At 36.0% G+C, this 14173-nt stretch overlaps 1 protein-coding gene across 3 annotated transcripts in view; it reads right to left on the bottom strand.

Moving 5' to 3' along the window:
• Positions 1–14173, bottom strand: part of LOC150103728 (rab GTPase-activating protein 1-like) — a 473281-nt gene that overhangs the window by 167711 nt on the left and 291397 nt on the right. For all 3 annotated transcript variants that reach the window (XM_090397129.1, XM_090397130.1, XM_090397131.1), the window contains one exon: positions 8657–8698. In XM_090397129.1, the coding sequence (XP_090253255.1) occupies positions 8657–8698 (42 nt within the window). The remainder of the gene's footprint in view (positions 1–8656; positions 8699–14173) is intronic.

Genomic DNA, 14173 nt, shown 5'->3' with positions numbered 1-14173 from the left:
TAGAGGATTGGATTTCTAACACTATTTCTCCTCAAAACTTACATTTGGCTACATTTTGTGGATGACATCTTTGCAATCTGGCCTCACTCCAAAACAGAACAACTTCAGTTTCTTGATAAAATTAACTCCTTATATATTCGAATCAAGTTCAGCATTGAATGAGAATCTAACAACAATCATCCCTTTTTTGGATACTTCAATACATTGCAACTCTGCTGTTAATATTGACTGCTGTTAATATTGTTAATATTTCTGTTTACAAAAAGCCATCTTTTACAGGCTGCTATATCCATGCATCTTCACATTATCATCCTTCACAAAAAAAAATAGATATTATCAAAAGCCTTGTACACAGACCTTGATACAGAAAATATTTGCTAATTATTGTCATTTTTCCAGATTACAATCTGATGTTAAAAGGATTAGCATACCCTATCTTAAAGGAACATTTGAACAAATAGAAAGGATCCTTTGCAGATATAATTTGTACACTGCTTTCAAACCTGCTTGGAAGTTGTCATCCTTCTTGCTGCCTATCACAGATACATTATCACCTTTATCCTAGCCTGGTGTTTATCAAACACCTCATTCTTGTCAACTTTACTACGTTGGACAAACTGGCCATCATGCTACTACTACAATCAAAGAACAACAAGATTATATAAGATTTTTGAATTCTGAAGGTTCAAGCCCTGCTTCTCATGTAATCAACCCTAGACACAGAGTTCATTGAAACAGTACTAAGATGCTGCACTACAGTAAATTCAAATTTGATAATCTGTTTTTTGTATGAAGCCCTTTGCCACCATCCTAATCTTAATTGGACAGGCTGTTTTTTTCCAAGTTTTGGAAAGTGATGACTGTTAATTGTTATTTATTCTTTTTAAATTAATTAATTAATTATACATCTATTTCCATGTCTCTGAACTCTAATAGCAATTCCTCCTACTGGACAACTGCAACCAAGACACGTGATATTATACACATGTTGTATTACTTGTGCTTGTATTCAGAATTTAAATATTGTTACAAGGTTTTCTGCTTTCTCTCCAAAAGAAGCTCATGATATATTTGAGCAAAATATATAGGAGTAATAAATTACGAGTAATTACTCGTATATTTAGTTTTTCTATTACATAAGTGAAGCAATTATTCAAAAAAAAGTATGTCTAAAGTGCATGTCTCAATTAAACAACTAGTAACTTATTTCTGCATTTCTTTATCTTTGCTTTCTTATCTCTGCAGTTCTTTCAGGTTTTACTGTCGTCGTCTTCTTCTTTTCCCTCTTCTGGTGAATATGCCCTCTCATCCTTAGGAGAGGAAATGCATAAAGTTATAGTTTCAATTATTAGAGGAGTGCACACTTCTAAAGCATACTTAACCAAGGCAAAATGGTTAAGAAAAGATCAGACAGAAGACAGATTTTAATTTTCTAAAAATAGGCTAGATTTGGCATAAAGTATTGAATTGTACAAATGTACAAGAACCACCCTCGAAGCTTGAAGACAGAATTATACTGTGTAGTTCACAGAGTCCAAATGGACAGTAGTAGTTAAAATTTAAAGCTCAGTTAAAAATAGAAGGTTTGGCTCTGGATTTTGGTAAAATGTGTATTTAAATTCATATGCATATTCATATGATGTGCAGTCAAGCTACTGGAACAAACTCCAACTCAGCATCTAGAAGAAGAAGAAGAAGATGAATAAACTCAACAACAGAAGAACTGAAGATAGGCACCATCAATATAAAGAGTATTGTATTAATGGAAAGGAAATTGAACTTGCAGAATTGGAAAAGTACCATATGGACATAATTAATTGGGATTACAAAGACAAAAACAGGTGAGATATTACTAAATAATACGTATCGGATGCTATTTTCAGGCAAAAATTATTAAGGAAAGGAAGGAATAGCAATAGCATTCAACACCAAACATGAAGATAAACTTCTTGATTGGAAGGCAGTTATGTGGTAGTAATGTGGGCAAACTTCAAAATGGGGAAATAGACAATGAAACATTTGTAGCTATGGCTCAACAGAAGGATCTTCTAAGGAAGAACTTAAGGAATTTTTTGTTATTAGAGAGTCAGTTGACATACAGAAAATGGAAAAAGTGGTGTTCATTGGAGATCTGAACAGCAGAAAAGGAAATTAATTTCACCAATCATATAGTAACATTTTAGGAAAATTTGGAGAAAAGAGCAATTACTAACAAGGTCATTACTAATACCATGTTTTTCAACATAAAGATGTGCACAAGAAGAGAAGACACAAGCAATGCCTCATTGACTATGCCATTCTTGATAGTGATGTCTTCAAGGTCATTCAGGATACAAGAGCATACAGTGGATTTGAAACTAGAAGTGACCATTACTTAGTACTAAGCAGGATAAAAATGGATATCACACTGAAAAGAACAGTATGTAAGAAAGTTTTAAGAAGAATCAAAGTTGAGCAGCTTTTAGAAGTAAAGTACAATAGTTGCTCTGTTAAGCACATATCTTAAATTATTGGAGAGACTTTTACCAAACAGAATAGGCCCTAAAATACTGACGACTGGGACATATAACTATTGAACAGACAGGATTCAGACCAAACAGAAGCACTATAGACCAGGTTCTATCTTTGACTATATATATATAGATATATAGATAAACTACTTAAAGTTACACGAGGCAAAACAACAACTAACATTATTCAGTGATTTGCTTCCACTTGTTTTGGTTCCCATAACAACCTGGAATAACCTATTACTGAGCATATTATGATAAACGCAATTGTTGTTGTTTTGCATCGTGTAACTTTAAGTAGTTTATAAATGAGGGTTCTGTCCTTTCTCTGATGTTATTGAGCTTATATATCGCCAACATGCTAGATACCATATTCAAAAAATTTGGATATGCAGATGATTTGGGCTCTGGCAACAAGTAGTGGCTCAACAGAAACTACAGAGACAACACTGACGACTGACCTGAACTCTCTTGAAAGATATTTCAGGAATTGGCGTTTTCAACCGAATACCAACAAGTCTGAGACCTGCTGCTTCCACCTTAATAACAAACTTGCCAATAGAGAACTTCAGGTTTACCTTAATGGACAACTTCTTCGACACAACAGTACCCCAAAGCATTTGGGAATAACTCTTGACAGGTCTTTGACATTTAAAAAACACCTCTTAAACACATCAGCTAAAATCAAGACTTGCAACAATATAATTCAGCAACTGACTAGAATATCTTGTAGAGCTTCTGAGATGGATTAGATGCTCAGTTCTTGGCCTTGTATTTTCCACCACCGAATATGGAGCTCTGGTGTGGATTAACAGCGCACACACACCCATTTGGTTGACAAACAGCTCAATAATACAATGTGTCTTATTTCAGGGACAATCAAAAGTACTCCTATAGAATGGCTTCCTATTTTAAGCCATATTTCTCCTCCACAATTAAGAAGAGCCAATGCCTTATGTAGGGAGTATAGAAAGATTCAGGAAAACCCCCATCTTCCAGTGCATAGAAACGCTTCAAATTTAATAAATAGATTGAAATCGAGATATCCTCCTGTTAGTAGGATATCTCGTGCTATAAGTGCTATAAGACTGCTGGAGGACAATTTTGATGTCAATCAAGAGTGGAGATGCCAATGGAAGATGTTTGCAGATCCAGACCTGCAGAACAACCACCTGGATATGACCTTCCATGTAAAACTTGGATTTACTTTAAATCAGCTAAGGACTAACCATGGTTGATGTGTAGACTTTTTTTTTTTTTTTTTTATGAGTGCCAGAAAATTCATTCCTCACAATGTGACTGTGGAAGTGAGAAGCAGACCATTCCCCATATTCGCAAAGAATGCCCACTGAGAGCATACAAAGGAGAGGAACAAGATTTCCTAGTTCCAACACTTGCGACTATTGACTGGATTAATAGCTTAGATATAAACTTGTAATATCAGACTGATAGAAGAATCTTAATTTTTGTATTTGTAATTTCTACTGGTGTTGTTTGTATATTTAACAACACCAGTAGAAATTACATATATTAAGAGATGTCGAGTTTAGATTTTTTATATATATATATATATATATGTCTATTTATATTTTAATTATATACATACTGTTAAGGAGCAACCAACTATTCTGCAGGATTATCGGTTATGGAAGCTTACGTGGTAAAATGTGTAGGCCTGCGCAAACGCATAACATACGATGACGATGACATACTGTTATAATCATCACGACACTGTATATGTTTCTTTTTCTTGCGATGTAATAGCCATACGATAAATAAAATGCAAGTAAATTGTAGACTTGACTATTATTGAAGAAAAAATGAAACAAATTGAAAACAAAAATCAAACCTTGGAGTCTCTGTGGCAAACTCTAAAGAAGACATTGATTGTTTTAGCTAGGGAGGTATGTGATGAAGTTATCTGCAAGGATGAAGAAATAAGAACACCATGGTGGAGTTAAACAAGAAGTTCAAGAAGCAGTACTGGAAAAGAAGAAAGCATACCAAAAGTTCCTAGCAATAAGTCAGCAGATGCCCTAAAAGAATACAGAGAAAAATGTAAGCGAGCTAAGCTATGTGTAAAAGTAGTTACACAAAAGTCATGGAAAGACTTTGGTAAGAATATAGAAAATAAATATCAGGAAGGTAGCAAAATGTTCTGGAGGCTATCGAAAAAGCTTAGAAATGGAGGAAAGAGTACTGTAAAAGAAATCAAATATGACAAAGGTGACATGAAAACTGATGAAAAGGATATCTTAGCTGCGTGGAGTAATTATTTTGAAAGAGTGTTAAATGAACCAAGCAGTGACAAAACCACACTAGAAAATTTTCAAGAGGAATGCAAAGAGGAGTACATATCAATACTTAAGGTAGAAAACTCGAAATGTGGAAAGGCAGCTGGAGTAGATGACATTCAACTAGAAATGCTTAAGTATGGAGGTATAAATGTTTTGCAACGGCTACAGTGAATAATTCAGAAGGTTTGGACATACGGTCGAATTCTTAACGATTGCAGAAGAGCTCTCATAGTACCCATCTATAAAAAAGAGAATAAAGCTGAATGCAAGAATTATTATTATATGACACTACCAAGGAGTCCAAAGACTTACCAGGGAGGGTACCTACTCGACAACTCTCTGTCTACACCAACTAGAGCAAACCACATCTACACCAATGCCATCTACTACCCAGCACCCCCACCATTAGTATTTTTACAGACAATCACAAATATCCATGCCTACAGCAGGATTTGAACCCGTAGCCTTTTTCTGGCTGAGTGGTAAGCAGATAAGCTAACCACTTGGCACAAAATATGAAGGTTCTGAGAAAAATTAGGGAAATGAACTGATGACATCAATGGCAGAATCATATCAAAAATGAAGATATTAGAAATGAATTTGACACTATTAGCATTCAAGAATGTGCAAGCCAAGCTAATCTAATCTGGGTCTCTAAGGTACCACCTTAGAGACCCAAAGGAAGACCATGGTCTAGGTAGATTGATTCAGTCAGAACTGACTTAGAAGAATGAAATGTTAGATATGATAATATTGGAGTGCTCACAAGTAATAGAGACTAATTTGGAAGAAAATTGTTGATAGGAGATTAATAAAAATGTAAACTTAATCATGTAGTGCTATCACAGTAGCCTGAACATCCCTTGGATGTGTATGATCTTCATGTTAAAAACATATACCGTATTTGTCGATAGATAATGCGCACCTAATGTATAACGTGCACCCCCAACATTTTCATCACTCCTTTTGATGTATAGATAATGCGCATGTGCCAACTAATGGTGGAGTTAGTTGTACACACAGAGGACAGAGGAATTCTTTAAAAGCACATGCGCTGCTAGTAGCAGTGGTCGATTTTTTTCACGTCGCACACGACAGCAGAAGTTAAAACAATTGTAAGTATTCCAAATTGGCCGTCATTCTAGGTGGTTTAACAAAAAAATTCCAACCCCTTGATCTTGCTGTAAATAAACTATTCAAAGACAATTTGTGGGCTAAGCGGGAAGACTGATAGCAGGACAGATGAAAAGAATGTCATATAAAGATATAGTTACGTGGATTGTAGAAAGTTGGGCTGCTGTAAGTGAATGTTAGAAATGGTTTCATTAAAGCACAAGGGAATGCAGTAGTATCCGGTGACAATGATTATGAAGCTGAAGAAATACTGTTAAATTGTGTTAAAAACAAAATTTTTAATGCAATAGATTCTTTCAATATTGAGTCTGATGAAGAATTTTTTGGATTTGAATAGTGTAATGTTCAATAAATATTAAGTAATACTTCTATCTTAGTTTTGTTATTACATTTGATTTACCTCTCATACCTTTCAAATGTATACTGCGCATGTTCATTTTTAACGAATTAAGACGTTTTTGTATAGATAACGTACGCGTTATCTATCGAAAAATACGGTATTTTCATGATCATTATTTTCACTTTGTGAATTACCGCTGAAGAAGAGTTAATTAAATAAAAGTAATATGCAGTAGGAAGATATATATATATATATATTTTTATAATATAAATCCCACGAGTGGTCACAGAACCTATGGTATGCTAGTGCTCTGTGTGTAGACAAGTGAAAGGAGAACTCACTGAAAAAGAATTTACAAATGACTGAATATCCATTCCACTGATCACCACTCTCTAAGCAAAGAGAAATCCATTCCTCATGTCTATACTAACCGCACACATTTTCCTGATGTGATCCCATGTTCTCTGCATTCTTGTTATCCAATGAAAAATTTTTTCTGCATCAAATTTTCAATAACTTAGGTTTTTATCATATCTCCTCTTTCTATCAAAGAATTTTTGTAACCCATAATGCCTTCAATATATACTAGCAGAATCAATGGATTCTGTATAGTATAGACTGAATCTTGGTGAGGGAAGATAAGTTCTTTTTGGAAGATTTTAGCGAAAATTAAGTTATTCTTTTTGCATTATTTTTTTTTTTTGAGTGTTTGTGTGATTAATTGTAAGGGGAGTGTGCGTAATTTTAGGATTTTTCAAGGTTTAATATTTATTTTATTGTGCATCATGAGCAAAACAATAGCAGGCAATTTTAATATATGTGATTATGTTTACTACAGTATATGCAAAATATATAGCCTTCAAAGAACGAAAGATTTTTGAAAAGAGAATGAAACTGAGGAATATGTTTGTTCAAAAGTTTTTCATGAGTGCATGTAAAAATTTGTGCAGAGCAAGAAGAGTGATAGTGGTAACTAGTAGTGCACTCAGGGTTTAATCTTGGGGGGGGGGGGGACGAGTTGAGTAGATGATTTGAGAATACACACTCTAAATCCAGAGTAATTTATCCACGTCTGAATCCAGACCTGGATAAATTTTGTCTGGCTCCCACTGACGACACCTCAATAAAGGTCGAAACTGGTCTGGGTAGTGGCCCTTCCCTTAATGCATAGCATTATACATGTCCGCAAGGAGATGTGCTTTGCATTATGGGAGATACTAAGAAAAGGAGCGATGAGAGCTTGGTCCACCTTTACCATGAGTTGCCTTAGTCCTGAAGTCCTGTGCCTGAAGATACTTCAGGCACAAACTTTGTTTGCTTACACTTGGATAAAGGAGTAAACTAAATTTATTATCAATGATCGCTAATTCATAAGTAGTATAGAAATAGAAGACACGACACAACATAAATTTTAAAAAAATGAATTTTATTAATTAGGAAAAGATTTTTGGAAAATTTTCTAGTGTTCTTTTTCCTTTTTCTTTGGGGGTCAGGGCCCCCCTCTGGGTGTGCCACTGGTGGTAACTTGAAAGAAGAAATGCATGATAATGTGATTGGCATAATTAGTGTTGCAGGTGGCATGAGACTGTACGAATGATGCAGTGGAAAATGAAGAGAACAATCAGATGGTAACAGATAGCAGAGCACACTTATGTGGAAATTTTCACAGGACAAAACACGAGATTGGGTGGTTGGAAAAATGCCTAGCAAATGGAATGACATAGAAGCGAAAGAAAGGGGGGGAGAAAGCAGAACACAAGCATGAAAATAGAGATCAGATTTTGTATGGTGATTTCATCACTCTCTCCTTGATGAGAGTGATAAAATTTTGTTTTCCTGGAGCTAAGATTAAGGACACAAAGAGAGAGAGAGAGAGTTAAGGTGAAAGATATGTTGCTAATGAATGCAAAAAAGAAAAGCGAGAAAGTAAAAGTCATGAGTGTCTGTTAACGCAGTATTATAGAAGGGAGCTATGATCATGAATGAGTCAGTGCACAGATTCAGCAGGAGGAGTGTGTGTGTGGGGGGGGGGGGGGGGGGGAAGTCTGCATGTTATATCTTATAACAACAAAAAGTTATAACATACAGTCATCCTTCAACCTTTATGTTATACATGTATATTGTTATACCTTCAAGATCTACAGAAAGAAAACAGGATCCATGTTACTTTTGTGATTCTAGACCTCATAACGCCTATCTAAATTCATTTTTCTCTAATGTTTCTGAAGTTCTTTTATATACTAGAACAATCACAGCTCTACTCAGCACCTGTGATTTTACCTTTTACCATGCATTATGAATTTTATATATCCAATCAAAATATCAAAAATTTAATAAAATGACACCCCTTCCCCCCCCCAAAAAGTCCAACTTACCATTAGGAGAGCCAAAGCAACTTGGAACAAAGTGTCAATTCCCTAAACAGATATATTAAGAATGGTATTATAATGGCCCTTATTATAAAAGCTATATGACATAAATGCAAATTATTGAAATTAATTTACATATAATAATAAGTTTTGATTAATAATGTGCTTTATAAAGGATGCAAATTTTCAGTAGTTAATTCCTTAACTGATTTTAATCACAAAAAAAATTTATGTCAACATGGATCATATTCCTAGCTTGTAAAACAATACAGAAGTTGCAATTAAAAACTAGTATACTGTGTTAAACATTTCTTTTAGAATCTGAAGTGACAGAATTTTTAATATCACCATAAAACTTACTTTTAAGTTTTAAGATATTTTAAAAAATGAGCGTCAAATACCACTCTTATAATTGGTGCTTAAAATATGAAAATATATATCCAGACTACATACGTCATCATCACCATCATCAAATTCCTGCCATGTACCCTCCAGGGGGTGTACAGGATATGATACTACTACATGAAAAATTTACATCATTACTAACATCATATCTGCAATTTTCCTCCAAATCAGACTGTTACCTATCAAGACTCCTCCAACATTATCAGATCTTATATTTCTATCTTCCAAGGCATTTTTTACCGTATCAATCCATCTATATCTTGGTCTTCCTCTGGGTCTTTTTTCTGCCAACCTGGCAGAGAACAATTGTTTTGCTAATCTTTCCTCGCCCATTCTGTTTAAGCGATCATATCATCTCAGAAAAGCTCTGCTAATGCATTCCTGGATGCTGACAATGCCAAGTTCTTTCCTAATATTATCGTTTTTAATACGATACTGCCATTGATGACATCTGTTCATGCCCCTAATCTTTCTCAGGACTCTCATATCTGCAGTCTCTAGTCTTTGGTCAAGTGTTTTACTTCTGACCAAGCTCTCAGGTTCATAAGTTAAAATTGGTTTGAACACTGTCTTGTATATAGCTAATTTAGTGTTTTGACTAATTTCTCTCTTATTCCATATAAATTTATTCAGTTGACTTCCTACCATACCAGCTTTGTGAATTCTGTTGTCTATTTCAATATTTAATTTACCATCTTCACTAAAAACTGTGCCTAAGTAGCTGAGATGTTTCACTTGTTCTATAGGTTCTCCATTCACAATGCAGTTGATATTTTCAATGTTTCTGCCTATTTCCATTGTCTTTGTCTTTTTAATGCTGATTGCGTTTCAGTTAAAGATGTAACTATTCTGCCAATGCAGTGATCATGCAGTACTCACTTGGGAAGTGGCTATGTTTATGAATTTCCATTCAGAAGAGGTTATATGCTGAAATACAAAGCAGGAAATTAAAACTAACTGAGAAGTACACTGGGTTTGGCACAATGGTATCAGTTGCTGGATGGAAATAATTTAAAAAATACATAAACTGAATTGGTGAATAGTCTGTTTTTCTAAGTTTTTGTAGTGCTACGTTGTTTTTCTGGAATACAAGCATTTTTCAGTGGTTGTTTTTGAAGTTAGTTGTTGTCCCTATATTGTGTATTTTGGTTACCGAGAAGACAGGGTCGTAATCGGATGCATAACGGTGGAAGACAAGACGAAGATGACAAAAGTTATCATTATTTAGTTTTATTTTATTTATATTTATTATACTTAAATGTTTTGTTTATACTTTTACTTATATAGTTATACTCCCTTATACTTATTTAGCGTTTAGTTGTGACACTATTTTTGACACTAATTAGCGACACTATATTCACACTAATAATGGCGTATCACCAAGTCCTCCCCCCCCCTTTTAAGGACTCCATTTTGCATGATATCATACAGGATTTTGTAGCATGGAGGACTTGAGAATGTATACATCCTGGTGGTTGTATATGTGGCAAGTGAAAGAAGGGGGGATATGTATATGCACAAAATGCAGACAATGGGAGGAACTTGGTGAGTTAGAGATGACTATAACTGACCTCATTGAGTCAGAGATGGGAGATTCTCCAAGTAGAGATATGAGTGGTATGATAGAGGGTGACAGAAATATGAATAAAATAATGAGAGTGGGGAGTATGGAAATGTTGAATGATTGTGAAGTTTTAGGAGATAGTCTCAATTGGGAGGATGAATGGCAAATAAGAGTGGATGACTTGCAGAGAGAGATAGATGAGCTGAAAGAGCAGGTGGAATGTCTAGGGAATGAGATGAGAAGTGTGAAAGATGAGATTAGGCAAATGGAAGAGACGAATGCAAGGCAAATCAGAGTAGGAGTGAGAGAGTTATGGGAATGATAGAAGAGGAGAGAATAGTAACAACAGAAGAGAGGGAATGAGAGAGAGAGTTATGTGAATGATAGAAGAGGAGAGAACACGATAAATGAAAGAGAGGGAATGAGAGAGATATGGGAATGATAGAAGAGAGAATGGAAACAGTAGGAGAGAGGGAATGAGAGGAATGCAAGGGAGCACTAGAACCAGTGACAGAGTGATGTCAGGAAGGCAAGTAGGGGAGCACAGAGAGAAAGTGTTAGAGGAGAGAGTGAGGGATGCATGTGAGCAATCGTGGAATAGGATGGTAAGAGGCGTAATATATGGAGACTCAATGATAGTTGTTTGACAATGATTGATAATGAGCAGTGTAGTGTTTGCCTGGAGGAATGATAGAAAGTGTGGCTATGGAAATTAAGAGGGGGTGAAAGGGTGGATGAGATATTGTGATGGTAGGAACAAATGACTTGAGTGGTAATGTAAATTGGGCAGCGAGAGATATGAGATTCTTGATTAAGGTTGTATGAAAGAAGATGCAGAGAGGAATAGTGTGTGTTGCCTACGTATGATAGTGACGAGTTGAGCAGAAGAGCAGTAATACTGAATAACATAATAGCTAGAATGTGTCAGAAGAGAGGATTGAAATATGTGGATGCTTGGAAGGCATTTGAGGACAGAGAGGAATTGTATGCAAGAGACCGCTTGCATGTGAATGAGGAAGAACGTAGGCATCTGGAGAGATTGCTGTTCTGAACAAGTCGGAGTGTCCCAGGGTGGTTCGTAGCAGGGGTGGCTTCTTGTGGGAATGGATACTTGAGAGAAGGTGGATGATATCAGGTAATGCTGAGCCCAGTGGAGTCTAGAGGGGATAATGTTGAGTATAGAAACAATCGCAATTTTATGCTTTATACTAATGCCAGGAGTATTCGGAATAAAGGAGAGGAATTGGTGGTGCTGACAGCATTAGCCTGGCCAAAGATTATTGGGATCACTGAGACGTGGTTGACAGAAGAGGATATAATAACAGGAATGGAAGTTGCTGGGTACAGCATTTTTCGGCAGGATAGGAAGGGAAAGTGTAGTGGTGTAGTACTGCTTATGATAAATGATGACTTATGTCCTCTAAGAGTGGAGGCTTTGGAAGGCAGTGACACTAATGATTTTGAAAGCATATGGTGTGAGGTAGAGGTGGGCAGGACAGGATATTTAGTGGGGTGTTGCTAAAGACCAAGGAGCACAGAGGGTGGCAACCAGGGGATGTTGAGACAGTTGAGTTTTGCAAGAAGAATGATTGTTGTGGGAGATTTTAACTACAGCAGTATAAATTGGGGAGAGGAAGATGCATATAATAATAAGGGAATGGAATTTCTAGAATTGTTGAGGGACAAATGTCTTAGGCAACATGTAATAGAGGAAACAAGAGGCTCAAGAGTTTTGGATTTGGTTATAGCATCATAAGAGTTGGTATAACTGAGATGAGATCTGTCCTCCAGTTGGAGAGAGAGTGACCATATGGTTTTGTCTTGGAAGATGAATAGACATGCAGGAGTATCAAAGAGATGGGAACGTATTTGGAATTATAAGGCAGGTGATTATAATAGTCTTAGACGTCAACTTGGGGAAGTTTCAGGGAGGGAGGAATTGAAAGGACGGGATATCTTTAGTGCTTGGGAAATTGTGAAGGAATATTTGTTAGCAGCAATAGTAAGCTGTATTCAAAGAGTGAAGAAGAGGATACAAATTGGAGTAAAGTGGATGACAAACAATATTAAACAGGAACTGCAAGCGAAAAAGAGACTATGGAAGAGATATAAGGAGACGGGTGAAGGGAAGATGCATGAAGAATATAAGACACAGGCCAGGAGAGTGACTAGTATGGTAAGGAAGGCAAAACTGGAATATGAGAAGAGATTGGCCCAAAATCCAAAGAAAATCCTAAGGAATTTTTTAGCTATATGGTCAGTAGGAGGAGAAATGACTGTGGAAGAATGACATTGTGGGATAAAAATGGGAATAGAGTGACTGATCCAGAGGACATACTGGAATTGTTCAATGAACACTTTATTGGAGTATTTCATCCTAGAGGAGTAAATTTTAATACTAGATAGGGCAGGTTCAAGGTTTAGAGGTGCAGGAGGAGAGTGTGTTCCAAATACTAAGTACTCTAGATATGTCAGTAAAGCTGTGGGACTGGATGGTATTTTCCCACGAGATTTGAGAGAATGTGCTAAAGAACTGACAGCGCCTTTGACCTGGCTTTACAATGAAAGTCTGGCTGCGGGCACCTTTCCCACAGCCAGATTAGGGAATGGAAGTGCCATTGCATAAGGGTGGTAGCAGACTGGAAGTGTCTAATTAGGTCAGTTTATGTGTCATCAGTAGTTGTTAAGATCTTGGAGAAATCAGTGAAGGACCGTATACAGCATTGGGCAGATGACGGTAATGTTAAGGAAGTCATTTTGCCTCTATACAAGGCCTTGATAAGATCTCACTTGGACTAATAAGTGCGAGTCTGGCCTCCTGGTTTCTGTGGGGGGGGGGGATAGTGATAGATTGTTGAATGCAGAGAGAAGTGTCAAAACAAATATCAGGATTGTGAAATACTAATTATGAAGATAGATTGAGAATTTGTAGGCTGCAGACACTAGCAAACTGGAGAAAGGGGAGGGGTGATATGATTGAGATTTACAAACTTCTGAAAGAGTCGTAGAGGAATTCAGTTGATGGAATTTTTCATTTTATGGAATGAATAGAATGAATGCCACTATCTGGTGAGAACTAGACTTTTCTCTCATAGAGTGGTGCAGATTGCCATTGGATGTTGTGTGTGCAATGCAAGCAGTTTGAATGAATTCAAGACCAAGTGATAGCTGGTGTGTGTGTGTGTAGTATATGGCCTACCTCGATGAGTTCCTGACTCTCTGGAGGTTTCACTTAGTAATTTCCCAAGTCATTTGAGTCCATAATAGTCTTTAAAAGCTGAAATATATTTTCAATTTTATTTTGGTCTTTTTTTTTATTTTAAATTTTATTTTAATTTATATTTCAATTTATTTATTTTATTTTATCATATCCTGTACACCCCTTGAGGGTACATGGCAGGAATTTGATGATGATGATGATATATTTTCAATTAAAGACAAAAAATTATTCACATGTCCCATCCCTAGATTATCTTTTGTTTCAAAGTTTCTTTCCATAACATGCTGGTATATGTATCGTTGCTAGTACAACTGAATTCTTGTATGAAATGCAA

Source organism: Typopeltis vanoorti, chromosome 8 (assembly GCF_054136105.1).
Source record: "Typopeltis vanoorti isolate ZY-2024b chromosome 8, IOZ_Tvanoo_1.0, whole genome shotgun sequence".
Classification (NCBI taxonomy): domain Eukaryota; kingdom Metazoa; phylum Arthropoda; class Arachnida; order Uropygi; family Thelyphonidae; genus Typopeltis; species Typopeltis vanoorti.
The sequence above is the reverse complement of the archived record's forward strand: the minus strand, read 5'-3'. Positions and strand labels throughout refer to the sequence as shown.